The 25,006-nt window shown below is 40.2% G+C and overlaps 1 protein-coding gene across 2 annotated transcripts in view; it reads left to right on the top strand.

Annotated features, from left to right (window-relative positions):
• Positions 1-23,085, top strand: part of SNX31 (sorting nexin 31) — a 67,118-nt gene extending 44,033 nt beyond the window's left edge. The window contains exons 10-14 of one of the 2 annotated variants that reach the window (XM_070631871.1): positions 2,054-2,257; positions 8,833-8,946; positions 12,151-12,228; positions 18,474-18,530; positions 21,809-23,085. In XM_070631871.1, the coding sequence (XP_070487972.1) occupies positions 2,054-2,257; positions 8,833-8,946; positions 12,151-12,228; positions 18,474-18,530; positions 21,809-21,901 (546 nt within the window). In that variant the 3' untranslated portion in view covers positions 21,902-23,085. Of the gene's footprint in view, positions 1-1,984; positions 2,258-8,832; positions 8,947-12,150; positions 12,229-18,473; positions 18,531-21,808 lie in introns of both variants that reach the window. The other variant, XM_070631872.1, reaches the window with a different exon arrangement.
• The last annotated feature ends 1,921 nt before the right edge of the window (positions 23,086-25,006 follow it).

The following is a 25,006-nucleotide window of genomic DNA, read 5'->3' as shown; positions in this document are numbered from 1 at the left end:
TTCTCCTGCTACTGGAACCAGCATATTAACAACTGTTGCTTTACTTTACGTTCATGTCCAAGAAAACTTGGAATTGGAGATGAGTGAAATTAATTTAAAGGAGCAGTCATTTGATCTCAATCAGAGATAGGCTAACTATAACCCATGGGCCACTCTTTTTACAAATAAAGTTTTATTGGTACACAGCCATGCTTATTCATTTATGTATTGTCTAAGGCAGCTTTTGTGCTTGAGCGGTAGAAGTGAGTAATTCTAATAGAGATTATATGTCTGCAAAATCGAAAATATTTGCTATATGGCTTTTACAGAAAAGTTTGCTAACCACTGATCTAAATGAAAGTATATAAACATGCCTTCTTCAGTTAAACATGTTAAATTATTGTTTATAGTCTTCTTAAAAGAACTAATTTTCAGATAGACAATCCTTGCAGATTTCTGTCTCCTGGTTTTCATGTAGTCAGTAACGTCACTACACCCCCTTGTTGAATGACAAATGCCATCAAGCATTTTGCGCGTCACATTTGTCACCAACTTTCTTGAGAAATGGAGCTTAACTTTTAATTAAACAAATATTTTCATCTCTTTTAGAGCATTGCAGCCCAAACTTATTACACTTTTCTTAAAGTTTTACTAAATAATAAAATAAACAATTAAAGATTTATACCATATACTTATTTATTATAATAAGAAACTTTTGTAGCAAGATCATGAAACTACTCTGTATACTCTGTGGTAAGATTACTCAGCCCCTGCCCCCACCCCCACACAGGTAGCATCTGCTCACAGCCTGTCATTTCTGATGTTTCCCACGGACCCGACAGAAGGCATTAAAGCATCTCCTAAGTTGAACGTATGGGCCGCAGTACAATGAACTGGTACAACATGTGGCTGGGAGGGACAGTAACCTGGAACACCTCTGCCACCATGTACCAACAATCCGCTGTCGCTCATCCCGTATGTCTCAGCACTTTTTACTTTATCAGAGAGCGCTTCATGTGGTGCCTGAAAGGAAGGTCTGAGTCACCTTGCTGCCGGAAAGAAAGAGCCTGGTTGTCACTGGGTGGTCTTCTTTCAGATTTAACCATGTGTTAAAGTGAGAACTCCCTTTCCTGCGCACACATCTCACACACCATCAGGCAGGACCACGGTGAAACAACTGTCCTCTATTCTTTTTTAAAGATTGGTACCTGAGCTAACAACTGTGGCCAATCTTCTTTTTTTTTTTCTTTCTGCTTTTTCTCCCCAAATGCCCCCCCGTATATAGTTGTATATTTTAGTTGTGGATCCTTCTAGTTGTGGTTACCTGGGACGCCGCCTCACCGTGGCCTGATGAGTGGTACCATGTCTGCGCCCAGGATCTGAACCAGCAAAACCCTGGGACACCGTAGTGGAGCACGCAAACTTAACCACTTGGCCACGGGGCCGGCCCCTGTCCTCTGTTCTTAAGTCACGTCAGAAGCAGAGGGAAAAGCTAAACCTTAAACATCACATAAAAGTGTGCCTTGGCACTTTGAGACTGTCTTGGGGCTCTACTTAAAAAGCAGACTCACTCTTACTCTCATTTCACTGCCATTTCCAAAATCTCTTTCTCTGACAATTAATACCACCATCATATAAAGCAGTCTATAAAAATGAACTACTTTCCTCTTATGGAGATCTCAGCTTAATTTTTTAAGAGACAGCATTCTAAGTGTATACATTTTATTTTGCTGTTATCTGTTGTGATAGAATCAGATCTACTCATTCATTTGATTCACTCTGCTCTTTTCTTCATTCATCATTCACGCATCAAATATTTTCATTCCCATTATGTACCAAGCCTTGTAGCAGGAGCAAGGACACAATGGTGAATGGGGTGGAAATGGTCCCTGCCCTGGCAGGACACACCGTGAACTTCCCCAGGCCTTATTGTCAGAGAACACAAGGGCCGTTGTCTTCATTCATAGTGACCACTTTCACTGTAACTCAATTCCCTGTGTTCTAGAATGGCAGTGACTTCTGCCATGAGATTGTCATCTGCTGTAAGTGGTCTTTGCCTCCTCCTTTGGAGCAGTTTTTGGAGCTGTCCCGGGACGTACAGCACTATGGATATGTGCAGCTGGATCCTTGTACCTGTGACTACCTAGAACCGGGCTGTGGGGCCATTGTTTCCGTTGGCAATGATGAGATCAGCTGCTGCATAACCCTGCCTGATAACCAGACCCAGGATGTCATTTTCCAGATGAACAGAGTGAAGTCCTGGCAGATCACTTTCCTTGTGAGTATCTTGGCACTACCTTACCCATGATTTAAAGTCTCCATCCATGATTTAAAAGTCCCGTTGTTCTTGGGGCTGGCCCCGTGGCCGAGTGGTTAAGTTCGCGCGCTCCGCTGCAGGCGGCCCAGTGTTTCGTTGGTTCGAATCCTGGGCGCGGACATGGCACTGCTCATCAGACCACGCTGAGGCAGCATCTCACATGCCACAACTAGAAGGACCCACAACGAAGAATATACAACTATGTACCGGGGGGCCAGGGGGAGAAAAAGGAAAAAAAATAAAATCTTTAAAAAAAAAAAAAAAAAATCCCGTTGTTCTTGGGTGACAAAGCTGGCAGTAGAGAGACAAATCTGCCATTTGAATCAGTACCTTGAGAGGACTAGCATGTGAGCCACAGTAAGTATCATCTAGTGGTAAAACCTATTTGTTATCTGATACAGGTTCTCCACTCATAGCAGTAAAGACACCAATGTTCCCACGTTCCAACAACAGGCTTCTCTAGGGCTTGAAGGGTGGCCATAGTGAAACAGCATATAGAAATAGCTACCATTTATTGAGCACTTAATGTGTACTCTGTACTGACAAGATCTCCACCCTTGGAAACTGGATGCTGACAGCAGAGCTGTACTTAAGGATCCCTGGCATCATACCTAAACTGCTGTCTCCTCCTAAGAGAAACCCTTATGACCAGATTTATTGAGTGCTTACTTTGCACCAAGTGCTGTGCAAGGCACTGCCATATGTATTATTTAATTCTCAGAATAACTCAGTGAGCTAAGTTGGGATTATCCCCTTTACACGGGAAACTGAGGTTAATTAGTAGAGGACAAACACTATGAGAGCAACTGTGACACCCCATTAAATCCATGGAATCCATGGGGATGTTTTACCCAGCTTAGTAAGAGACTTCTCTGGCATTTGATGCTGTCAACCATTTCTTCCTTCTCAGAACTCCCTCTGCTTCCTCCCCTATTTTTGTGGGCTGCTTCTCCCTCTGACCACTCCTGAAATGCTGGTGTTTCCTCTACATATTCTCTGAAATCAATTACCTAGATCCTTTTCAAAAGGTCCAGTATCTCTTACTGCCTTCTGGACATCTTCCCAGGTTACTCACAGACATCTTAAACTCAACCTTTCCCCCAACCAGACTCATCTTTTCTCTCTCGTGCCCATCCTAGGGTTCTTCCTCCTGGGATCCCTATCCTGGTAAATGGGACTTCCACCCCGCCCCCCCAATTGACAAACTGTAATCTTGAAATTATCTCTGACTTTTCTCTCTTTCCCTGCGTGTTTAATTGCTGAGGAGGACTCCTCCATTCCAGAACTCTGCTGTCTCTCAAAACTCTCCCTTTGTCTTCACCCTCACAGCTTGTCTCAACATTACCTGCCTGGATGAAATCCAGTAGCCTCATAACCCTTCTCCCTGCTCCACTCTTTGCCCCTTGGGGTCGGATAAAATACATCATATGATTTCAGTCCTTTTAAACTTATGGGAATTTGTTTTATGGCCCCAAATTTGGTCTCTCTTGGTAAATGTTCCATGTGTACTTGTAAAGAATGTGTATTCTGCCACTATTAGTGGAGTATTCTGTAAATGTCAATTACATCAAGCAGTTGATAGTGTTCAAATCTCCTATATCCTTATATATTTTCTCTCTTTTGTTCTATCAGTTATTGAGAGAAGAGGAACATTATGACAGTCAAATATAACTGGATTTGTCTGTTTCTTTGAGTTTTCTCAGTTTTTCCCCTCTTTTCCTGCCTTCTTTTGATTAACTATTTTATGATTCCATTCATTTGCACCATTGTTTTTTGGTTTTTAGCTATACCTATTTTATTTATTCATGGTTACTTTAGAGTTTTTAATACACATCTTTAATTTATTGCAGTCTACTTTAGAAAATTATACCACTTCACAAAAAGTGTCAAAACCTTACAACAGTGTTTTTCTATTTGCCCTTTCTGTCTTTTGTGATATTTGTTGCCATACTTTGTTTCTACATATATATAAGCCTCATGTTACATTATAATTATTTTTACTTTAAATAGTTAATTATTTTCTAACTTTTTATTTTGATATAATTGCAGATCCACTTGCAGTTGTAAAAAATGGTACAGAAATCCTGTGTACTCTTTTCCCACTTTCTCCAATTGTTACATCTTGCAAAAACTGTAATATAATATCACCACCAGCAAGAGTCACATTTCCATCACCACAAGGACCCCTTGTGCTTGCTTTTTATAGCTAAACCCACTTTCTCCTGCCTCAGCCATCCTTAACTCCTTGCAACCGCTAATCTGTTTGCCGTTTCTGCAATTGTGTCATTTCAGGAATGTTATATAAAACTTTTGGAGGTGATGGGTCTATTTATTACCTCTATTGTGGTGATGCTTTCATGGATGTATCCAAACTCTTCAAATTGTATACATCAAATATGTGCAGTTTTTTGTATATCAATTATGCCTCAATAAAACTTTTAAAAAAACCAGAAACACACATAAAACAAGATTGTGTATTGATCAGTTGATGAAAATGTTGTGACTAGAGTTTTAAAGGAACTTAACCCTGTATTTCCCTTGGGGAAATGATTCCATATTCAGTAATGCAGTGTTTATGGTGATTTTATAGACCATGACTACTGTGAATAATAAGAATCAACCATATTTAGGAGATAAAAATGTAAATAAAAGCAAAGAATTAATTACCTTAAAAAATGTTACATAAATAGAATCATACTGTATGTAACCTTTTGGAATTGGCTTTTCTTTGCTGAGCATAATTCTTTGGAAATTCATCCAGATTGTTGTGTGTATCAGTAGTTTGTTTCTTTTTATTGCTAAGCAGTATTCCACGGTATGGAATAGCCAAAATATGTGTAACCATTCACTCAATGAAAGATTTCCGGTTGTTTCCAGTTTTTTAGCTATTATGAATAAAGCTCCTATAAATATTCATATGTAGATTTTTTAGTACAAATCCTTATTTCTCTGGGATAAATGCCCACGAGTGTCATTGCTGGGTCATATGGAAGCGCATGTTTATTAAGAAACTGCCAAACTGTTTTCAAGAGTGGCTGTACCAGTTTACATTCTCACCAATGACACGTGAGTGACCCAGTTTCTCTGCATCCTCGTCAGCATTTGGTGTGGTCGCTATTTTTTATTTTAGTCATTCTGATAAATCTATAATGGTATTTCATGGTGATTTTAATTTGCATTTCCCTCGTGGCTAATGATGTTGACTATCTTTTCATGTGCTTATTTACCATCTGTATATCTTCTTTGGTGAAATGTCTTTTCATATCTTTTGCCCATTTTCTAATGGATCACTTTCTTATTGTTGAGTTTTGAGAATACTTAATATATTCTAGATACTAGTCCTTTGTTGGATATGTGGTTTGCAAATATTTTCTCTCGCTCTGTGGTTTTTCATCCTCTTAACAGGGTCTTTTGCAGAGCAAAAGTTTTTAATTTTGATGAAGTCTTAATTCATCCATTTTCCTTTTATAGATGTGCGATAATGTTAAGTCTAAGCGTTCTTTACCAAACCTTTATCCTGAAGAAATTTTCTAAGGGTTTTTTCCTAAGAGTCTCTAGTTATATGTTATACATTTAAGTCCCTGATGCATTTTGAGTTAATTTTCATATATGATGTGAAACTTAGAACAAGGTTCCATTTTTTGGCTGTGGAGTCCAATTACTCCAGCACCATTTGTTGAAAAGGCACTTTTTCCTCAATTGAATTGCTTTTGCACATTTGTGGCATATCAGTTGGGCATATTTGTATGGATCTATTTCTATATTCTCTCTTCTGTTCCACTGATCTATGTATCTGTCCCTCTGCCAATACCACACAATCATTTTCTTCCTTTGTAACAGCTTTATGGAGATATAATTCACATACCATACAATTCACCCATATAAAGTGCCCAATTTAATGACATTTACTATATTCACAGAGTTATGCAACCATCACCATGATCAATTTTAGAATACTTTCATCACCCAAAAAGAAGCCCCATGCCCTTTAGCTGTCACCTCTCTATTCTCCCATTCCCACTAGCTCTAAGAAACCACTAATTTGCTTTCTGTCTCTATAGATTTGCCTATTCTGAACATTTCATATTAATGGAATCTTGTGTGGTCTTTGTGACTGGCTTCTTTTACTTAGCATAGTATTTCCAAGGTTCATCCTTGTTGTAGCATGTATCAGTACTTTATTCCTTTTCATAGTCAAGTAATATTCCATTGTGTGGATATATCAAAATTTGTTTATCCATTTATTCAGTGATGGACATTTGGGTTGTTTCTACCTTTTAGCTGTTAGGAATTATACTGTTGTGAACATTCGTATACAAGTTTTTGTGTGGACATAGGTTTTCATTTCTCTTGGGTAAATATCTAGGAGTGGAATTTCTGGTAACTCTACTATAGTGGTAACTCTATTCAACTTTGTGAGGAACTTCTGGGCTATTTTCCAAAGTGTCTGCTCCTTTTTGCATCTCCATCAGCAGTGTGTGAGGTTTCTGATTTCTCCACATCCTTGCCAGTACTTTTTATTATCTGATTGTTAAAAAAATTACAGCCATCCTAGTGGATGTGAAGTGGTATTTCATTGTGGTTTTATTTATTTCAGTATTTTTTCTCTCTGTACTTCATTTTGGGTAGTTTCTGTTGCTATGATTTCAAGTTCATCAGTCTTTTCTTCTGTCGTGTCTAATATGTTGTGTCTTCCATCCAGTGTATTTTTATTTCTAGTATTGCATTATTCATCTCTAGAAGTTCCATTTTGGTCCATCATCTCTGTCATTTCTGGGTCTGTTTCTATTGATTATTTTTCTCCTGTTTGCACAGCATGATTTTCTCCTCCTTTGCATACCAGGTAACTTTTTATGATATGCTGAACATTGTGAATTTTACATTGTTGAATACTATTCTTTTAAAGAGTAGTAGACTTTGTTCTGGCGTGCAATTAAGTTACTTGGGATTGGTTTTAATTCTTTAGGCTTGCTTTTAAGCTTTCTTAAGGCAGGTCTTTAGTGTTAATTTAGTCCTTTACTCATTAGATGCCATTCTTAGGACTCTCCCAATGTCTTGTTTATAATGGTCTCTCTACTCTGGTTGATAGAAACACAGGCTTTTTCCGGCCTGGTTTGTGAGCTCCTGGAAGTGTTCAACCTACTGCTTTTTAGTGGTTCTTTCCCCAGCCTCACATGCACAGATCGTTATTCAGCCAAAGATTTGAAAGGAGCTGTCTGAAGCTTTCTCTGTATAAAGCCCTCACCTTTAGTCTTCTGCTCCACAAATTCTAACCTCAACTTCTTCAGACTTTTATCTCTTTCTCCTCAACTCAGCAAGTCCTCTGGGCTCCGTTTGGGATCCCCCCTCTATGCAGCATCCTGGAAACTCCTCCAGGCAGTAAGCTGGGTAATTGTAGGACTCACCTCATTTGTTTTCCTTCTCTCTGGGCTGACAATCATCTGTTTCATGTCTGAAAGCAACTGTTTCCCTTTTTGTTTTTTACATGGATGCTGTGAGACCAGTATTTCTAAAATATAAATCTAATTGTGTTATTATCCAGCTTTTAAAATCTTTTAATGAATGCCTATTTCCCTCAAGATAAAGTCTAGACTCCTTAACTTAGCTTATAGAACCTGTAACAGTTAGGGCTCTTTGGTGGCAAGCAATAGAAACCAACACTTCTGGCTCTAGTGAAAAAAGGGATTTTTTTGGAGGGATATGGAATAACCCACTTATTTAAAGGAGAAGCTGAAGCAGAGGCTTAGGAAGTTCAGGAACCAAAGGAGCTCAAGGTTTCTAGGAAACAGGAATTCTTTTTCAGGATTTGTTCCTTCAGTCTCCCTGCTCTGGAATCACATGAGAGAGACAGAGAGTGTTTGTCCCCTTGGCCTGAGCTTGGGTTTGCACCCTCCCCCAGGGCAGAGTTCCCTGATAGTCTTGCCTAGGTAGCCACAGTGGAAGAGGGAGGGTTTTCCCAAGGGAATTTGGACTCCATTACTAGGAGAACAAGGGATAGGTGCTGTCTAGCAAAACCACAGGTGTTCCTACCAGGCTTTCAGGACCTGGCCCCACCCTGCTTCTCTAAGCCTCTCCTCTCACCACTCCGCGTGCCTTGCAGCCTGTGCTACACTCCATCCCTTGCCACATCTCCAACATGTCGGGTTCCCTCATGCCTCAGTGCCTTTGCGCTTGTTATTTCTTTTACCAGGAACCACTTGTCACCTCCTCCCCCTAGTTAACCCCCCAAAAAAACCCCACAAGACCACCACAACAAACTTGGCTAGTTTCTTCTTCTGCTCAGGCACCCGCTCCAGGAAGCCTCCCTTTACCTTCCTCGTCTGGGTTAGGTGCCCATCCTGTTTACTTCCATAGACCTGTGTTTGCTTCCCTTACAACACTTAATATATCAAACTCTGGTGATTACTTTTATGACTCCTCATAGACTGGTAGCTTCTTGGGAATAGGGACAGTCTGACTTGTTTTGATATTTTGCCCAGCACATAATAGCCACTTGAATTTCTGTTGAGTATCAAATAATATCTTTTCCTCTATAGGGGACTCTGCTGGATATGGATGGGCCCCAGCGAACTCTCAACCAGAACTTAGAGCTCAGAGTTCAGTATAGCAAGGATAGTCGCTCGCAGTGGTTTGTTATTTACACCAAACAGGTGAGTTCTCAGGGCAGAGCATGAAAACCTTCTGTGCTGAAATCTGTCTTGCTGCTGGGGTGGACAAAGTGCATTCTGCTGACCCAGGCAGAGCAGGGCACTTGAGTATGCTATGCACTCTCCTTTTGGCCTATAATAGCTCTTATTTTTTTTGTTTTCTGTTTCATTTCATTTTACTAGTCACTATGGCCTTCGTATCAGTTAGAAATGAATTTAGTTACCACATAACAGAAGACTCAACTAACAGTGGCTTGGACCAGGGGCTAGATCAGGGGTCGGTTAACTTTTTCTCAAAGGGCCAGATAGAAAATATTTTAGGTTTTGAGGTCAACGCGGTCTCTGTCACAACTGCTCACCTCCATTGTAGCACAAAAGCAGCCACAGACAATACGTAAACAGGTGGGTACAGCTGTGCTCCAATAAAACTTTATTTATAAAAACAGGTTAGGTGCTAGATTTGTTTGCCAACCCCTTTGGCAATACAGGTTTTTATCATCTCACTTAGTAAGAATATTGGAGATGATTGGCATCCCAATCATTGTCTTGATCTTTTCCAAGCAGATAAAAGCTATTTCTTTTATCTGGAAAGGAAAAGCTTTATCCTAGAAGCTTCCCAGTAGACTTTCCATTATGTCTCATTGGCCAGAACTGGGTCACATGACCACTCCTATCTGCAAGGGAGTCTGGGAATCAAGTATTTAGCAAAGAGGATCAGGATTCATGATCAGCTTAGAGTGAGCATGAGTCTTTGCCTGGAGCTGGGCACTTTGTCATCCCAAACAAAATCAGGGTTCTGTTAGGAGGGAGGAAAGGATGTTGGGTAGCAAACTATCCACAGCTGCCACAGGCTTACAACTGAAATTGGAATAAAAATCCTAAAAAAATCTAATTTTCTAAAACCAAATTCAGTTGAAAAATTCTTTTTACTGAACTAACTTAAGCTATTTCAAATTGGAATCAAAACTACAAATGTTCTAAAATGAAATAAAAATAACAAAGTAATATTTGCATCAATGTTACATTCAACTTGAGTCCCTGGTGATCATATTAAGTTCCATGGATATTCTGGTTTCAGGGACCAAAGCTCCCTTTCAAATCTCTACTTCTAGGACAGTTATGATCATGAGATAATAGATATCAGAGTCCCCTGAAAAAGACGAAGTACGAAACCAAAATCCTAGGTTAAAGAAAGGGCTCCTCAGCTTCACCTTAAATAGGAAACATCCTTAGGGAAGTGGTCAGCTGGTTTGCTGAAGCAAGATTTGCAGTCACTTGGAGAGACACAGAGAGATTTTGGCATTGAACCCCCTAGCCCTCAATGCTAAGTGCAGTAGTTAAATTTTATTATGGTCTTTTAATCTAGTCTGTAGCAAATGAGTTTAAGCCACTATAGAGAGGTGCAATAAATGTTCTCTTAAAGGATTCCTAGTAAAGTCTTATTTCCTTTGGAGTGTGGGTTTATTGACATGCACCCAAGTGTACTTCTGTAAAAGGCAGAAATGTGGCTTGTGTGCCTTGCAAATACAAATGAGGGTTTGGGTCTAAATCTTTTCTAGGCTCTTTAAACAGAAGCTTAGTCCCTTTATATTTAATAAACCTTGCCTGGTTTGTAGCAGAATCTTAACCTACATATCTATGTACGTTGTATAGGCATATGGAGTCAGTCTGCACCTTGTGAGATACCATTAAACCTCCTTCCGAGTTGCCTCAGCTCAGGGTTTGTTGTCTATTTCAGACCCTGGTTTGTGTAGTTTACCCATATGCACAGATAAACAGGGTTAGTTCTTAGCAAAACCAGGGAGGCAAAGTTCGTCTTCGTGTATAAACCACACATCTATTACTCTTTTCCTTATTAGGGGCAGCACCTCTCTTCTCTCTTCCCTTAAATAAAATGAATTCCTATCATGCTTCACAGTCCTGCAGGACTTTGAGATGTAGCCCACTCTCCGTCTAATTCTACTGTCTCTGTCCTATCCTCCAAGGGTTTTCTACTTTGGCTGCCACCCCAGTCTGGTTCTCTCTGTCTCTCCGCTCCTCCTCTCCATCATCCACCCCAGTGCAGTGACCATCCTTGAGCACAAACTTAGACCAAGGTCCTATAGCCTCAAGTTTTCGGCTTCAGTTGTCTCCAATCTTAGTGGGGCTGGAAGAAGAAAGAGCAAGCCAAGAATTGAGAACAGGACAAGAGAGAAAAAGGATTCATGGGGAGGAAGCAAATCCCATAGATTTCCCTATGGGAAATCATAGAGAATCTCAAATTTGGCAAATTGGGATGAAGATCCTGGAACAAGGAAGCCATTTTTGTGTAGCACACATTTATGTGTGTCTTGGCACTAACAAAGATGAGCCAACAATAAGCCACAGGTGATGTTGGGGGCAACTGTCAGTCTTGAATGATTAAAGATACCAGAAAAATAAGAAAGTGAAGAAAAACAACTAATTTTTTTAGTTCCATAGAAGTCATAAGGTGCTAATATATTCTTTCAAACAGACAGATTACTATTTATGCCTAATGATAGGTCTCTCAGTAATTATGCTTACAATTAAATATGATTGACCATCATCAGTTTATTTGGTTACAATAAGCAGTTTTTATTATTTTGTGCTCTTAAAATATGAGCTGCTTATATAGTGATAGAAAAAAATGGAATGTGAGGACTTTTTGTTGTTGTTTTGGGGTTTTTTTCAGGAAGATTATCCCTGAGCTAACATCCACTGCCAATCCTCCTCTTTTTGCTGAGGAAGACTGGCCCTGGGCTAACATCTGTGCCCATCTTCCTGTATTTCATATGTGGGATGCCTGCCACAGCATGTCTTGATAAGTGGTGCTAGATTCGTGCTGGGATCCCAACCAGCAAACCCCAGGTCGCCGAAGCAGAGCCCACCAGCTTAACCACAACGCCACTGGGCCAGCCCCAAGGGGGTAGTTTTAAGAGGGAAACAGATTAGTAATGAAATCCTGGCCATTTTTCATCTTTCTTTTAAAAATTTACCATAAATATATTCCTGTAATTGAGAAAATTTATGATTACATGCTAATTACTCTTATGCAAATTTATGGAAATTAAAGAAGAAATCTAAATACTTGACAGTGTACTGTTGGAGAGAGAGCAGAGCTCAAAATCTGCTTTGTGGTGTAAGGAGGGAAGGAAGATAATGAAGATCTCTTCAGCTGAGAGCGTTCTTTATTTCTGGATTTCTTAGGCTTTCTTGCTGAGCAGCTGCTTGAAAAAGATGATCTCAGAAAAGATGGTAAAGCTAGTTGCAGAGAATCCAGAAATGGTAAGTGCTGCAATCTATGTATGTTTTTCACTTTAAATTCCCAAAATTCCTACCAGCAGCTGACACTAAACTACACTGATGAATTCCCTGGGCCAGCAAGTCTGGACCTCAGGTGAGGAATCCTGCCTCCCTGCCTACCCCAGGAGTGAGCTCCTCTGCCCTTGAGCTCAGTCTAGAATTCAAGCCCTTTTTCCACTGGGAAGTTGTCCTTGGATTGCTGAGCACTCTCTAACCCTCTACTCTGTATCCTTGTGTTTCTGCATTACCCCCAATGGAGGATTCTGGATTTACCATAAAAGCTTCTGGATTTGTCATAAAGTCAGGATCTTGAGAGGTCTTTAACACAGCAACAATGATCTTAAATAAGCTTTACAGTTTTGCCTCCAGAAAGAACTTGCAGCCTCTTGATACTTCGACTGTGCCAAATTAAAATGCCTTTAGCTATTGGGAGAAGCCATTGATTAAAAGAAGCTCTCGGGCAGCCTGGTAGCATAGTGTTAGGTTCTGCACACTTTACTTCGGCAGCCTGGGTTCATGAGTTTGGACCCCAGGCGTTGACCTTCACTGCTCGTCAAGCCATGCTGTGGCAGGCGTCCCACATACAAAATAGAGGAAGATGGGTACAGATGTTAACTCAGGGCCACTCTTCCTCAAACGAAGAGAGGAAGATTGGCAACAGGTGTTAGCTGAGGGCCAGTCTTCCTTACCAAAAAAGAATGAAAGTCTCAAGGCTATCGTTTTTCTCAATGTGAAATTAAACTTTGTTTTTCTAGTCTGCATCTTCAGTAAAGGCCAGTAACTCATTGAAAGAATTGATGGCAGGTTATATAAAAGAGTTACTGAGATTTTTTCTTTTCTTTTTTTTTTTGAGGAAGATTATCCCTGAGCTAACTGCTGCCAATCCTGCTCTTTTTGCTGAAGAAGACTGGCCCTGAGCTAACATCCATGCCCATCTTCCTCTACTTTATATGTGGGACGCCTACCACAGCATGCCTTGCCAAGAGGTGCCATGTCCGCACCCAGGATCCAAACCGGCAAATCCCAGGCCACCAAAGCAGAACATGCACACTTAACCACTGCACCACCAGGCTTGCCCCCGTTACTGAGATTTTAAACTTTTCTACTTGCCATCATCATGATATCAGCATGTCCCAAATGAGACAGTACAGTTTGATTTTTTTAAATGATTACAAATACTAATGCCTGGTTGACATTTATAAACATAATGCAGAATATTACACTGATCTTTAAAAAATACAAGAGAAAACATTTGGAAACTTTCTCTAATGTTTTCATTTAAATTTAGTCCTTTGTAAGAGGATAGATGACATCTCTAACATTGATTTTTACTTGATTTTGCAGCTTTTTACCAAGAAAATAGTTGCATTTCTCTTTCTTCTAGAACTGAAAATATTTTCCCAGGGAAAAGAAAATTCTTTGGTGTTCCAACAATTCAAAATGTACTAGAGAGTAGCCAAATCAAAGCAATAAAAGAATCAAGGATGCTCTTTTTAAAAGAGTAATAAAATCTAACCTCTTAGGCAGCATGGAGCCCCTTAGGCTCCAATTATTATATGTATAAAAAGAAGAAGAAGAAAGAGAAAAGTAATTAACTGAAGTAGCCTCATGAAAAGGGAGAAGAGCCCTCAAATGTGTTGAATAAAATGTAAGCTACTTGATGCAGGAAATGCTTGGACAATGAATAGCTAAAGGGTTTGCTCAGTGTTAGGCAAAGGTGCTGATTTATTTAAAGTTTTCAAGAAAAACAACCACACTAACTACATTTCTTATATTTGCAGACAAATTGAAATCTATAGTTTATCCCTGTGGCTGGTACCAAAATCAGCATGTTAGCCAGTACTTGTATTGCTTTATCCAAACACATTACAAGTTTTATTTCCACAAACTATTTTATTTCTTTACTTATTTTGGTTCTTGAAAAGACAAGTTAAGACCCTTGAAAACTCCGTTTTCAAGAGGATGTTGTAGGGACGGTCACATTTCAGTCAGGAATTTCATCTACAAACCTCTGGGTACCCTAGAAGGTAAAAAACAGACAGACCAGCTGTTTGAACTTCAGCTGAGATCTGGGCCTCCTCACAAAGTAAAGTTGACTAGAACAAGTCATCTTGTGGAGCTTAAAGTGCCCTGTAAATGTATGACTGTGACCTTCACTCATTTTCTAGGTAAACACATAAAGGCTGAGTTGATGTCGCTTATAGGCTTATATGGGCCAAGATACAGAGGTCTCTATTTTGCTAGGCAGAATAGATTTCAAGATTTTATAATCATGAAGAATCTGGGGAGGGGGAGAGAAAGTGAGGAAACTGTAACCAAATGAGCCCCATAAATAAAGCAGATGGCCCCTAGAAGCAGATTAAATAGTATGGTTTATGCTAGTTATAAGGAAGGAGTGAAAGAAAACATTTATCTCTCACTTAATAAGCTTGGTTAGCTTTAGGCAATCCTTTCAAAGGTAGGAGTTAGGGAGCCGGCCCCCTGGCAGAGTGGTTAAGTTCATGTATCCTGCAATGGCGGTCTGGAGTTTGCCAGTTTGGATCCTGGGTGCGGACCTAGTACCACTCATCAAGCCATGCTGTGGCAGTGTCCCACATAGAAGAACTAGAATGACTTACAACTAGGATATACAACTATGTACTGGGGCTCTGCGGAGAAGAAGGAAAAAGAGGAAGATTGGCAACAGATGTTGGCTCAGGACCAGTCTTCCTCACCAAAAAGCATACCTTTAATAGAACAAAAAATGTAGAAGTTAAACCGTTAATGAAGAGATCATTAAAATTTGAAGTCAAACAAGTGTACTAAAGGAAAACGTAAACACACAACAGAAAAATCATGTTAAATTTTTAAAGGCAGTATTAACTGCAAACTGGAAGAGGAAAAAAAGTGTAACATTCTACTTAGAGCTATACTCCTACACAAAAGCCTAAATTAGTTTTGTTAGTAATTGCTACTTTTAACTAGTAAAGTGTATTAGTTAGGAGTAGATTTGGCTGCATATAACAAAAACAAAACAAGACAAAAATAAGTGTCTTAGACAAAATAGAAGTTTGTTTCTTTCTCATCTAAAAGAAGCCCAGAGGTAAGCAGTCTAGGGCTGGGATGATGGCTCCATGATGTCACCAGAGATCTTTCACCTCTGCCATCTTCATTGTGTGGCTTTTACCTCATGCCCAAGATGGCTGCTGGAGCTCCAGTCGTTACATCCACATTCTAGGCAGCAAGTATGAACAAAGTATGAAGAAGGGATCACGCCTTTTTTCTTTAAGGAGGGGTCTCAGAAGTCCCACATAGAATTTCTGCTTACAGCTCATTGGCCAAAAGTTAATCACACAACAGGTCCACATCTAGCTGCAAGGGAGTCCGGTAAATATATTCTTTTTGCAGGGTATGTTATCTCTTCAAATAAATTTGGATATTATTACTAAGAAGGGCAGAATGGATAATGGAGTAGGCTACCAGCAATCTGTGCCATGTAAAGAAATCTAAAAGATATCAAAAAAAAGAAAGCAGATGTATTTTATGTAGTAAATGTGTCCCTAAGGAATTTCTGAAAGTGTATCATTTTGTTATTATTTTGTATATTGAACCATAATCTGAATGCATGAGAAGTATCAGGAATATGCTGGTGAATAATTTTCTGAATTGAAAAACACTTTGTATTTTTAATACTCCATACCTAGTTTTCTGTTGTTTGTTTTTTTCTGCTTTTTCTCCCCAAATCCCCCCAGTACATAGTTGCATATTTCAGTTGTGGGTCCTTCTAGTTGTGGCATGTGGGACACTGCCTCAGCATGGCCTGATGAGTGCTGCCGTATCCATGCCCAGGATCTGAACCGGTGAACCCTGGGCTGCCTAAATGGAGTGCGTGAACTTAACCACTCGGCCACAAGGCTGGCCCCAACTCCATACCTAGTATGATTGTTTTATTAGTTTGTATATTGTTTCCTTAGGTTTACTTAAAATTGGGTCTGAATCTGTAAATTGGTTTTCTGAAAAATGGCAAAGAACAAGAAGGCTTCCTGATTGTGACCTGACTCATGCCTCTCACCCCCATCCCCAACCACCATCACCATCTGTATTTTTCTCTCCACTCCTCTTTCACTTTGGGTAAGATTAGACTATGTAAAAGGCCACTGGGCTCAGAGATGGGAGCTTTGAAGTGTGTTCCTGTTACGTGGTGAGGAGAGGACACACCGCGGCAGTGCTATGTAAGGTCCCAGGAACGTCAGCCTTTGAGTTGCTGGTTCAGTTCAGAAAACAGAAGTACAGACGTATTACAGCCGTCACCAGAATGGCCTGAGCATAGCGGGAGGACAGACTTTGAGAGAGCCAGGGGGAAATTACTGTGCAGGAAGAAATGGTTAGATTATTAACAGAAACTACTCAACTGATGAAAGAGAGAGTGCAGGAATACTGCCTTATGAAAAAGGATTAGCTTTTCCTCCAACTTTATTCCCTCTGGTATATAAAATATTTAAAGCCTTATTGAAATAAGTCAAACAGATTGTATCAGAAATTGCTTAACATTTATAGTGGGTTCTATTTTATTTATTTTGACATAGGGAGGGGGAGGGAAAGGAGACTAGGAGAGAGAAAAATTCCAAGACTTTTCCTCCAATGTCTGTATTTCATTGCACAATACTTATAAACTATAATGTATTATAATATTACAATATAATAATAACTATATGTAAATATAATTCTCTGTAAACAATTATTTAAAATAATAGCAAAATATGTAAGACATCGGCGCATTAATTTTTCATTTACCGTGACTTAACTGACTTTTTAAAATTATTTAGATAGATCTCAAATATATGAACTTTTCTATTAAGAATACTAACCTAAGAACCTAAGGGAAGTCCTATGCATACTTTAAAGCAATATATTTTACAACAAAATTACGTTAAACGTAGTTCAAAGATAATGCTCTGTTGCAGTGTCATATGATTTATCCCTCTTATTTGAAATGTCCCACTGTATATTCTCATGAATAATAAGCCATAGTAAACAACTTAATTAATTCACCCCTTCATTCTCTCATTTACCAATGCCTACATTTACCATTCAATGGCTAGAAACTGAGGCTCCAGCATCAAGGGGTTTATTTGCTGGAGGAGAAAGGCAATTAGCAGAGACATTTACAGTTACTGAGTGGTAAGAGACATGCACATAGTGCATGGTTGTTAATAGTCGTTATTTTCCTATGAGAAGTCTAAGAACCTTTCTCCCAAATGCTCCCTAGGTCACCTTTACAGGGTGTGCCTGACACACTCTTTGCCTCTCCAGATTCACTCTCCACTCTCCTGTACCCTGCCCTGTGCCCTGGAGACTGACTTTTGTGTGCTGCGACCTTGCCCTGTGACCTCCAGCCTTTGACCAGGCTCATTGATGGGGAAACTCAGCAAAATTGGAGGTTGGGAGAAAAGTGAGATTGGGGCATTTATTTCTCCAACTCTGCCCCTACTGCGTCTCTGTGGCTGGCACAGCCCTGTATGGAGGGCCACCCTCCTGTAGGTGGCCTCTCCTCCCTGCAGCTACCGCTTCTCTCATTCCAGTACCAGCTGCTACCCTTGTCCCTTGCGGCCTAGAGGTGGTAAGAATTACCCCCACCCCTCCCAGCCCCTACTGCTAGCCCCTGGGGCTCCAGCATCCATTCATGGATTCACTTGAATCCTACCTACACTTCCATTAAATAGTTCCTTTAAAAAGTCCTCCTCAGTTACCCCGGGAGTGCGCCATCTGTTTTCTGCCGGGACCCTGACTGTTGTAAAGTTCACCTTATGTACGTGAGGTACATTCAAGTCTCTTGAACTTCCGTTTGATTCTTCACTTGATTAATGATGCCTTTTCATTAATGAAAGCGCCATTTGGCTTTGATTCAGCAGATGGATTGGAGCTCTGTGGATTATTTAAGGATTTAGGAGTTCATTTCATTCTGTGTGAAGTCCTTTTCAAAGCTGTGTTAAATCACAAAATCCATAGGCAACCACCAGTGTTAAACATTAAGCTTCCCTTCACTTTTGGGGACTCAGTTTCTGTAACACTGAGACTCTTGCAAATGAAGGGGGACTGTGCAGATGACAAGCAGGTGTACCTGCCGCCTGGCAGCCTTCGGGACCATTAAGAGGATTATTGTGGGAGGGAAATGTGCTAGTTAAACAGATTATTTGTGTGCTTGCTTCTCCGGGTTGTGCTGACTGACATTTTACTAATCCATTTAGCAGATTGAAGTTCCGGAACAAGCCAAAAGTAAAAAGTACCACATTCAACAAAGCCAGGTCTGTGAGTAAAATTATGTAATTGATACATTATAATTTTGATAAACTTTCCTTTTTTCCCCTTTAAGTAACCAAAGTCATTCTACTTTCAAGAATAAGCCAGAATTCTCTTTCTCAGAAGCTCCTCAGTGTTGGTTGGGCCAATTGGAAGACCATCAGAGAAGTGTAGTATTTTTTTTTTTCAACTGTAGCACCAATAGGGCTGGGAGAAATGCTCCCCTGAATTTTTACATAGAAAATTTCCAAGAACACAAAATTCTTCAGTGATTTTCTTCTACACCCTGTGCAATTTTGGAAAATCCTCTTTCTGGTTTGTCTATTTTAGTGTCACGGATTTTCTGCAGTGAACTCTGTACAAGACAACTTTTAAGTTGATGAAATACTTTTTCGAGCATTTAGGTTGAGCATTTAGGTGCAGATAACAAAAACAGTAAAAATCATAATAGAGAGCATATTGACATTCAGTATTGCCAGGCACTGATCTAAGCACTTTTATGTGGATTAACACATTTACCCTCACCATAAACATATGAAGCAGTTGAGGAAACTGGGGCACAGAGAGGTTAAGTGATGTGCCAGGTTGCACAGTCATCAGTGGTGGAAGGAAGCAGGCAGTCTGACTCCAGAGCCGTGCCCTTGACTACCTTTGCTAACTCTTCCTTGCTAGGCCCAAATCCCAGTGGAGGTGAGTGAAACAAAGGTGTCCTCTAAGTAGCATTTGCATGAAATTTGTTATTCGTCCAGCTTCTGTCACAGGGTCTGCTGTGTATATAAAGGTCCTTAGCATTATGGGGGGGGGAGACAAATCCTCTATCCTCTAGATCTTTTGGGCTGGTCTATGAATTGAATTGACATGAGACCGAATAAGAGGAGAAAAACAAAGCTTTATAACATGTGTACATGGGAGAAACCCAGGAAAGCTGAGTAACTGGCTAAAATGGCGGAGGCTGTTCCCTTGGATACCAACTTCAGCTAAAGGCAGAGGAGGGTGCTGGGGGGGTGGTTTGGGACTTCAAAGAGGAGGAAGGCAATTCACCTAGAAATGGAAGAGCAAATGTTTGGTAGATAAGAATGGGCTTAGCAAGGACCCTCACATCTAGGATACCAGGTTATCTATGGTGATGTCCTGTCCTGGGAACAAGCCTTTATTTTACATTTCTTTTAAGCATTTGGGGAAAGGTTAAAGTTTCTTTCATAGTCTTTTGTTCTTAAAAATAAGGCAATGCAAAGAGACACATTTTGAGGTGACCAATTCTGATGTCCCATGGTATATAAATACAATATTTATAAATATGTAAGCATGTAAGGGCGTTTCTGAGTGGATACGCTCAGAAAAAAAATTAAAAATAGAGTAAATGCAAAGCTTTCCATCTTTCATAATAACGGCATTTCTGGCTGCTTAGATCAGAGACAGGAGATGAGAACTCTACCATTTAATGGCTCTGGGTCTTCAGGCAGATCAAAAAACTAAGTGTGTATAAGGGACTCCTGGGGTGCTTATTAAAATGCAGATTCCTAGGGGCTTGGCCCCCTGGCCGAGTGATTAATTTTGGCACTCCGCTTCGGCTGCCCGAGTTCATGGGTTCAGATCCCAGGTGCAGACCTATACCACTCATCAGCCATGCTGTGGTAGTGACCCACATACAAAATCGAGGAAGATTGGCACAGATGTTAGCTCAGGGCTAATCTTCCTTAAGCAAAAAAAGAGGAAGATTCGCAACAGATGTTAGTTTAGGGCACATCTACCACAGCAAAAAAATGCAGATTCCTGGGCCTCACCCCCAAAAGATTGATCCAGTAGATCTGAGTTGGAGGTCCTGAATCAGTACTTATAACAAGCACCCCAATGGCAAACACTGCACCAAGCTTCAATTTCTTTTCCTGTAAAATGTAGGTAGTAATCAATCCATTCAGACGGGTCCATTTCAGCAACATGATGATGGCGTAGAGCTGTGGTTCTCAACCTTGGCTGCACGTTGGAATCACCTGGGGAGCGCTGAAAACTAATGATGGCTGGGGCCTGGCAACAGAATTTTTAGAACTCCCCAGGTAGTCTAATGTACAGCCAGCACTGGAACTATTTCCTAGAACAGTGGTTCTCAAAGTGTGGTCTCTAGACCAGCAGCATCAGCATCTCTTGGGAACTTAATAGAAATTCAAATTCTCAGGCCACAAACCAGAAACTCAGAAACTCTAGAGGTAGGGGCCAGCAACCTGTGTTTAGGAAGTCCTCCAGATGAGTCTGATGCATGTCCAAGTTTGAGAGCCCTGTCCTAGAACAACAGACAACACAAGACACAGCTCAGCTGCAATCTACAGTGACGCTAATTCAGCTGTCCTCTCGGATGAGCAGCAAGGCAAAACCAGGCAAACCTCCCTCATGCTCTGCAGGACCGGCTTGTCCGAAATGGGCCTGGTGTCCAGTTAGATTGAATTCCAACTTATTTTAGCAAGCCTTTATATAGAGCTTATCCTGAGCCAGGCACTGTTATAATTGCTTTCCATATATAACTCATTTAATCCTCATAACAGCCCAGGTATTATTATTATCCTTGGTTTACAGCCAAGGGAACTGAAAACACAGAAAGGTTAACTAACTTGCCCAGGGTCACACAGCTAGTAAACGACAGAGCCAGTATCTAAACCCAAGCAGTCTTTATTTGTTGTTTAACAAAGTTCATTTCTTCCTTTAACCACTTTGCCATAGGGCCTCTCTATCAAGACAAATCCCTCGTAAAAAAATTTTTTTAGCTGATCTGCCCATTGAGATGCCCCACCTTTATTTCACCAGAGCCAAAGCCCACTCTCCGTGGCCTGTCTTTGAGATTTCATAAATACCGAAAGCCACTTATTCACTCACTGAGGGTTTGTAGCAATCATAACCATTAAAAATATTTTAGAATACCTATAATACTTGTTGAAAATTTGTATTTGTGTGGAGTGGGCACTAAAGATTTTGGGTAAAATTGAAAGTCCCATGGCTTTCAGAGAGAGGAAAAGGACAAGAGTGGCCAAGTTCAAGTGTGACCTGGAACAGTGTTCTGGACATGTCTACCTCGGCACACCAGCAGGGGGTGCTCTCCCCCATAACAGATGTACACCTCCCCCAAAATGAAGATTCTACAGGATAGGCCATTTAAAATAATCGTTGCTTAAACAAATATAACTTTCTGTTGCCTTTTTAATAGTAACATCCTTGACTTTTTTATTGTTGTTGTCATTATGGAAATTAGCTCCTCTTGAATGCATTTCTGACCCCTCTGTTTACTTCACAACAGAAAGACTGTTCTAGTTTTCTACCAAGAAAAAGCAAGATCAAAGTAGAGAAAGTTGACTGTGTTTTTGGGACCATAAAGGAAGAAGATCTTTGAAGAGAAAGTCAGCGTCCTCCAAGGCTGTCCCTACACTGAAAGAGCCTGAGGGTTGAAAGTGGGCTTCCTACCATCAGTGGAAGAAATTTGACCTCTTCCCATTTTTTTCACATTAAGATGGACCATATCGATCTAGACTACTTCAGAACTCTGTTAATCTCAAGATTAAAAAGAAATACAAACCAAAGTTACATAGTTTGTTTTCAGTGATTCATAAATGACAATTGGCAAATCCAAATCAATTAGTATGAAGCTCATTCTTTTGTATTTTCCTAAAGTAGATGTTTGCCTAGCTTCATGAACTTTTTTTATATGTTCTAGTATTACATGACTGAAAGGCTTAGTATAAAACACTATAAATCCATTTGGGGTTAAGTTCTGAAGATCTGATGACTCATCAGCTGAGGAGAATGTGGCTCTGTCTAAGAAATGAAATCATCGAAAGAGAAATCTGGGCTTCACTGATCCATCGACAGCACCAGAGCAAGAAGCTGAAGAACTGCTGATTTGTTTCCCTGTGTAATTCGGAGCCTGTCAATGTGGATGTACTAAAAGAATTAGGCTGCTCATTCTGTTTCTCCCCTCTTCTGATTGCATTCTGTCTTTAAAATACTGAATTCAGCTCAATAACCATCATGCTATTTTGAATATTTTTATTTTGGAAAGCAAAGGGGCCCTGCACTTGATATCAGAGACACTATGTCTCTGAGCTTTAAAAATATGTATACTTTTTCACTAGATTATTCCTTATCCAGTTTCAGTTTATCATGATAATTAATGTAATTATATAGAGAATTAAGGCATCATAAGGGAGAGGGACAGAAGAATCTATGTAATGTAATTAGATAAAGTGCAATATTCTAATGTTCTTTGCTAACTGGGTTGTGTAACTAATTATATAATAAATATGAAATATATTCTACTGAATACAGAATTTACTGATGAAAATTCTGTGAATAATCTTTTTGAAGTGTAGAATCTATTAAAGCCCTATAATATTTATAAAGCAATGCCTCTAGCCATAACTTCTGGTGCCATAAAGTTTTAAATTTATATTTTAGGCTGTAGTAGAAAATTTTGGCAGCGGGGAATCATAAGCATCCCAAATCATCTGTAGTGAGTGTATTAATGGATTAAGAATGCATTTTCAGATTAAAATGGAAGCTTATCTACTATTTTCCCAACTTAAGAATGGTCGAGTCTATTTCTTTTTAATAGCAAACACCTACACTGTGTAAAGGACTATTGTAGACACAAGAATGCAAAGAGGTTTTGTATTTGGGGTAAGAAGATGCGTATTATTAGGTTGAACCATATGCAGTTGCTGTCATCTAGGTAAAAAATAGTTGAATGTTGTCAGTTCGATATATTTCAACCAGATACATAAGGGCTAGTAGTCCCAGACAGCATGTAGTACGTGTCCAATGTGTAGTGTGGACCTGTGTGTCAGAGGAAGTTGGGGGGTCCGGTCAGGAAGGCCCGAGGGGAAGAGGGACTTTGAAGAAAGAGGAACTCTCTGAAGAAAGAGTAGAGCCAAGTGGGGACAGAGATGGGGGCAGCTGAAAGGAAAGGATAGACACTAATGGGAGAATGGGAACAGTGTTTGGGAAAGGATGAGCACACCCACCCTGTGTTAGCAAAGGTTTAGGTTAAGGAAGCAGTTAGGAGAGAAAGCTGAGGGAAGAGGGATCAGTATATATGTGTATACAAATGCAGCATCCCTATAATATAAGCAGAGCAGTTTGTCCTTTATATGAGGATGGCAAAAACAGAAGCATTGTATTTATTAGTTTTTTCCCAAGACATTGAGATTATCATCAATATCAGAATAGGAGAAAAAAAATACACGTGATGAAGTACATTACACAGTATATACCAAAGGAACTGGGATAGTAGAAAACAAAATTCAAAACTTACTTTGTAAAATGACATACTGCTTACCCCTTAGAGAAGAAGGGGTAATGAGCCCCTTTGGGGATTACTAAGCCTATCTTGATCTAGAAGGAGTTTGGAGGTTTGAATTACTTCTGCATCAACACACTTCATCATTGGGTAAAAAATCTGAACTCCAACTGCTAGAGTGGCCTTCCCTGCTGCAGGCCTTGGGAGAAGATCCCTCATCACTTCTGGGGGTGATGACCTCACTCTTCAAGAGGTGCTGCTGGGGTGGGACCTTCCCAGCAGCACAGCCGCCCAGCACAGGAGAGGACATCAGCAGCGCATGACCTTTATAAATGTAGGCCACTGTTAATATGCTTCACGTAACTCCTAAGGAGTGTGGCCTGGCTTGGGAAATTCCCAGCATATGCTTTAATGTATAGATTCACTCCTTGTATACCTTCCCCAGTCAGCCAAATTTTCTCCCAATACAGCTACATTCACCAACATCACTTCTCTCCCCTTCTAGACATGCATATTTGTTTCTACTGTTGTTCATACTTCTAAAATAACTGGCATAAGCATTGTGCCCCACTGGCAAACACTTAAGTATGAAAATTTCACAAAAATAATAGAGTAAAAGGCAGAGCTGATTGAATTGTGGTCAGGCCCTGAGGGTCGGTGGAGGGAAGCACGTGCAGGCTTTGTGGAAGAGCTGATGTGCTCACCAAAGCCAGATCTCAGTCTAGGGCAGCATGTGGTGCGCACACAGCTTGCACACATCCCCACATGGACAATTGGGAAGCAAATTTTGTGCTAAATATGTAAGTTAGAAATGACCTTAAGTTCACCCTCAAAGTGAATTTGAGAGGAGCTAAGTGATCTTAATTTGTGGAAAACCAAATAGGTTCCAAGTCTCGGTGGGAAAAGAGCAGCCCAAGTGATCCTAAAATACAACATGAAAGAAAACTCAGCAATGGAGACAGCTCTTCTCCAGATACTTTTTAGTATCCTTCCTCCCGCAGTGTGTGGACAGTGGTCCACCAGGCAGGCTGAGGGAGGGGCCCGTGTGGACTCAGGATGGTGGGAGATGGAGTGGAAAGTACTTCTCTTCTCACAGCTTTCTATCCTGTGATCAGTGATCCTAGAAAACAAATCAAGTAAAAGGTAGATTTTGCTGGTTCTTATCACCCAGAAGTAAGACATTCTGAGTTAACTTAGAAAAAG

Source organism: Equus przewalskii, chromosome 8 (assembly GCF_037783145.1).
Source record: "Equus przewalskii isolate Varuska chromosome 8, EquPr2, whole genome shotgun sequence".
Taxonomy (NCBI): domain Eukaryota; kingdom Metazoa; phylum Chordata; class Mammalia; order Perissodactyla; family Equidae; genus Equus; species Equus przewalskii.
The sequence above is the reverse complement of the archived record's forward strand: the minus strand, read 5'-3'. Positions and strand labels throughout refer to the sequence as shown.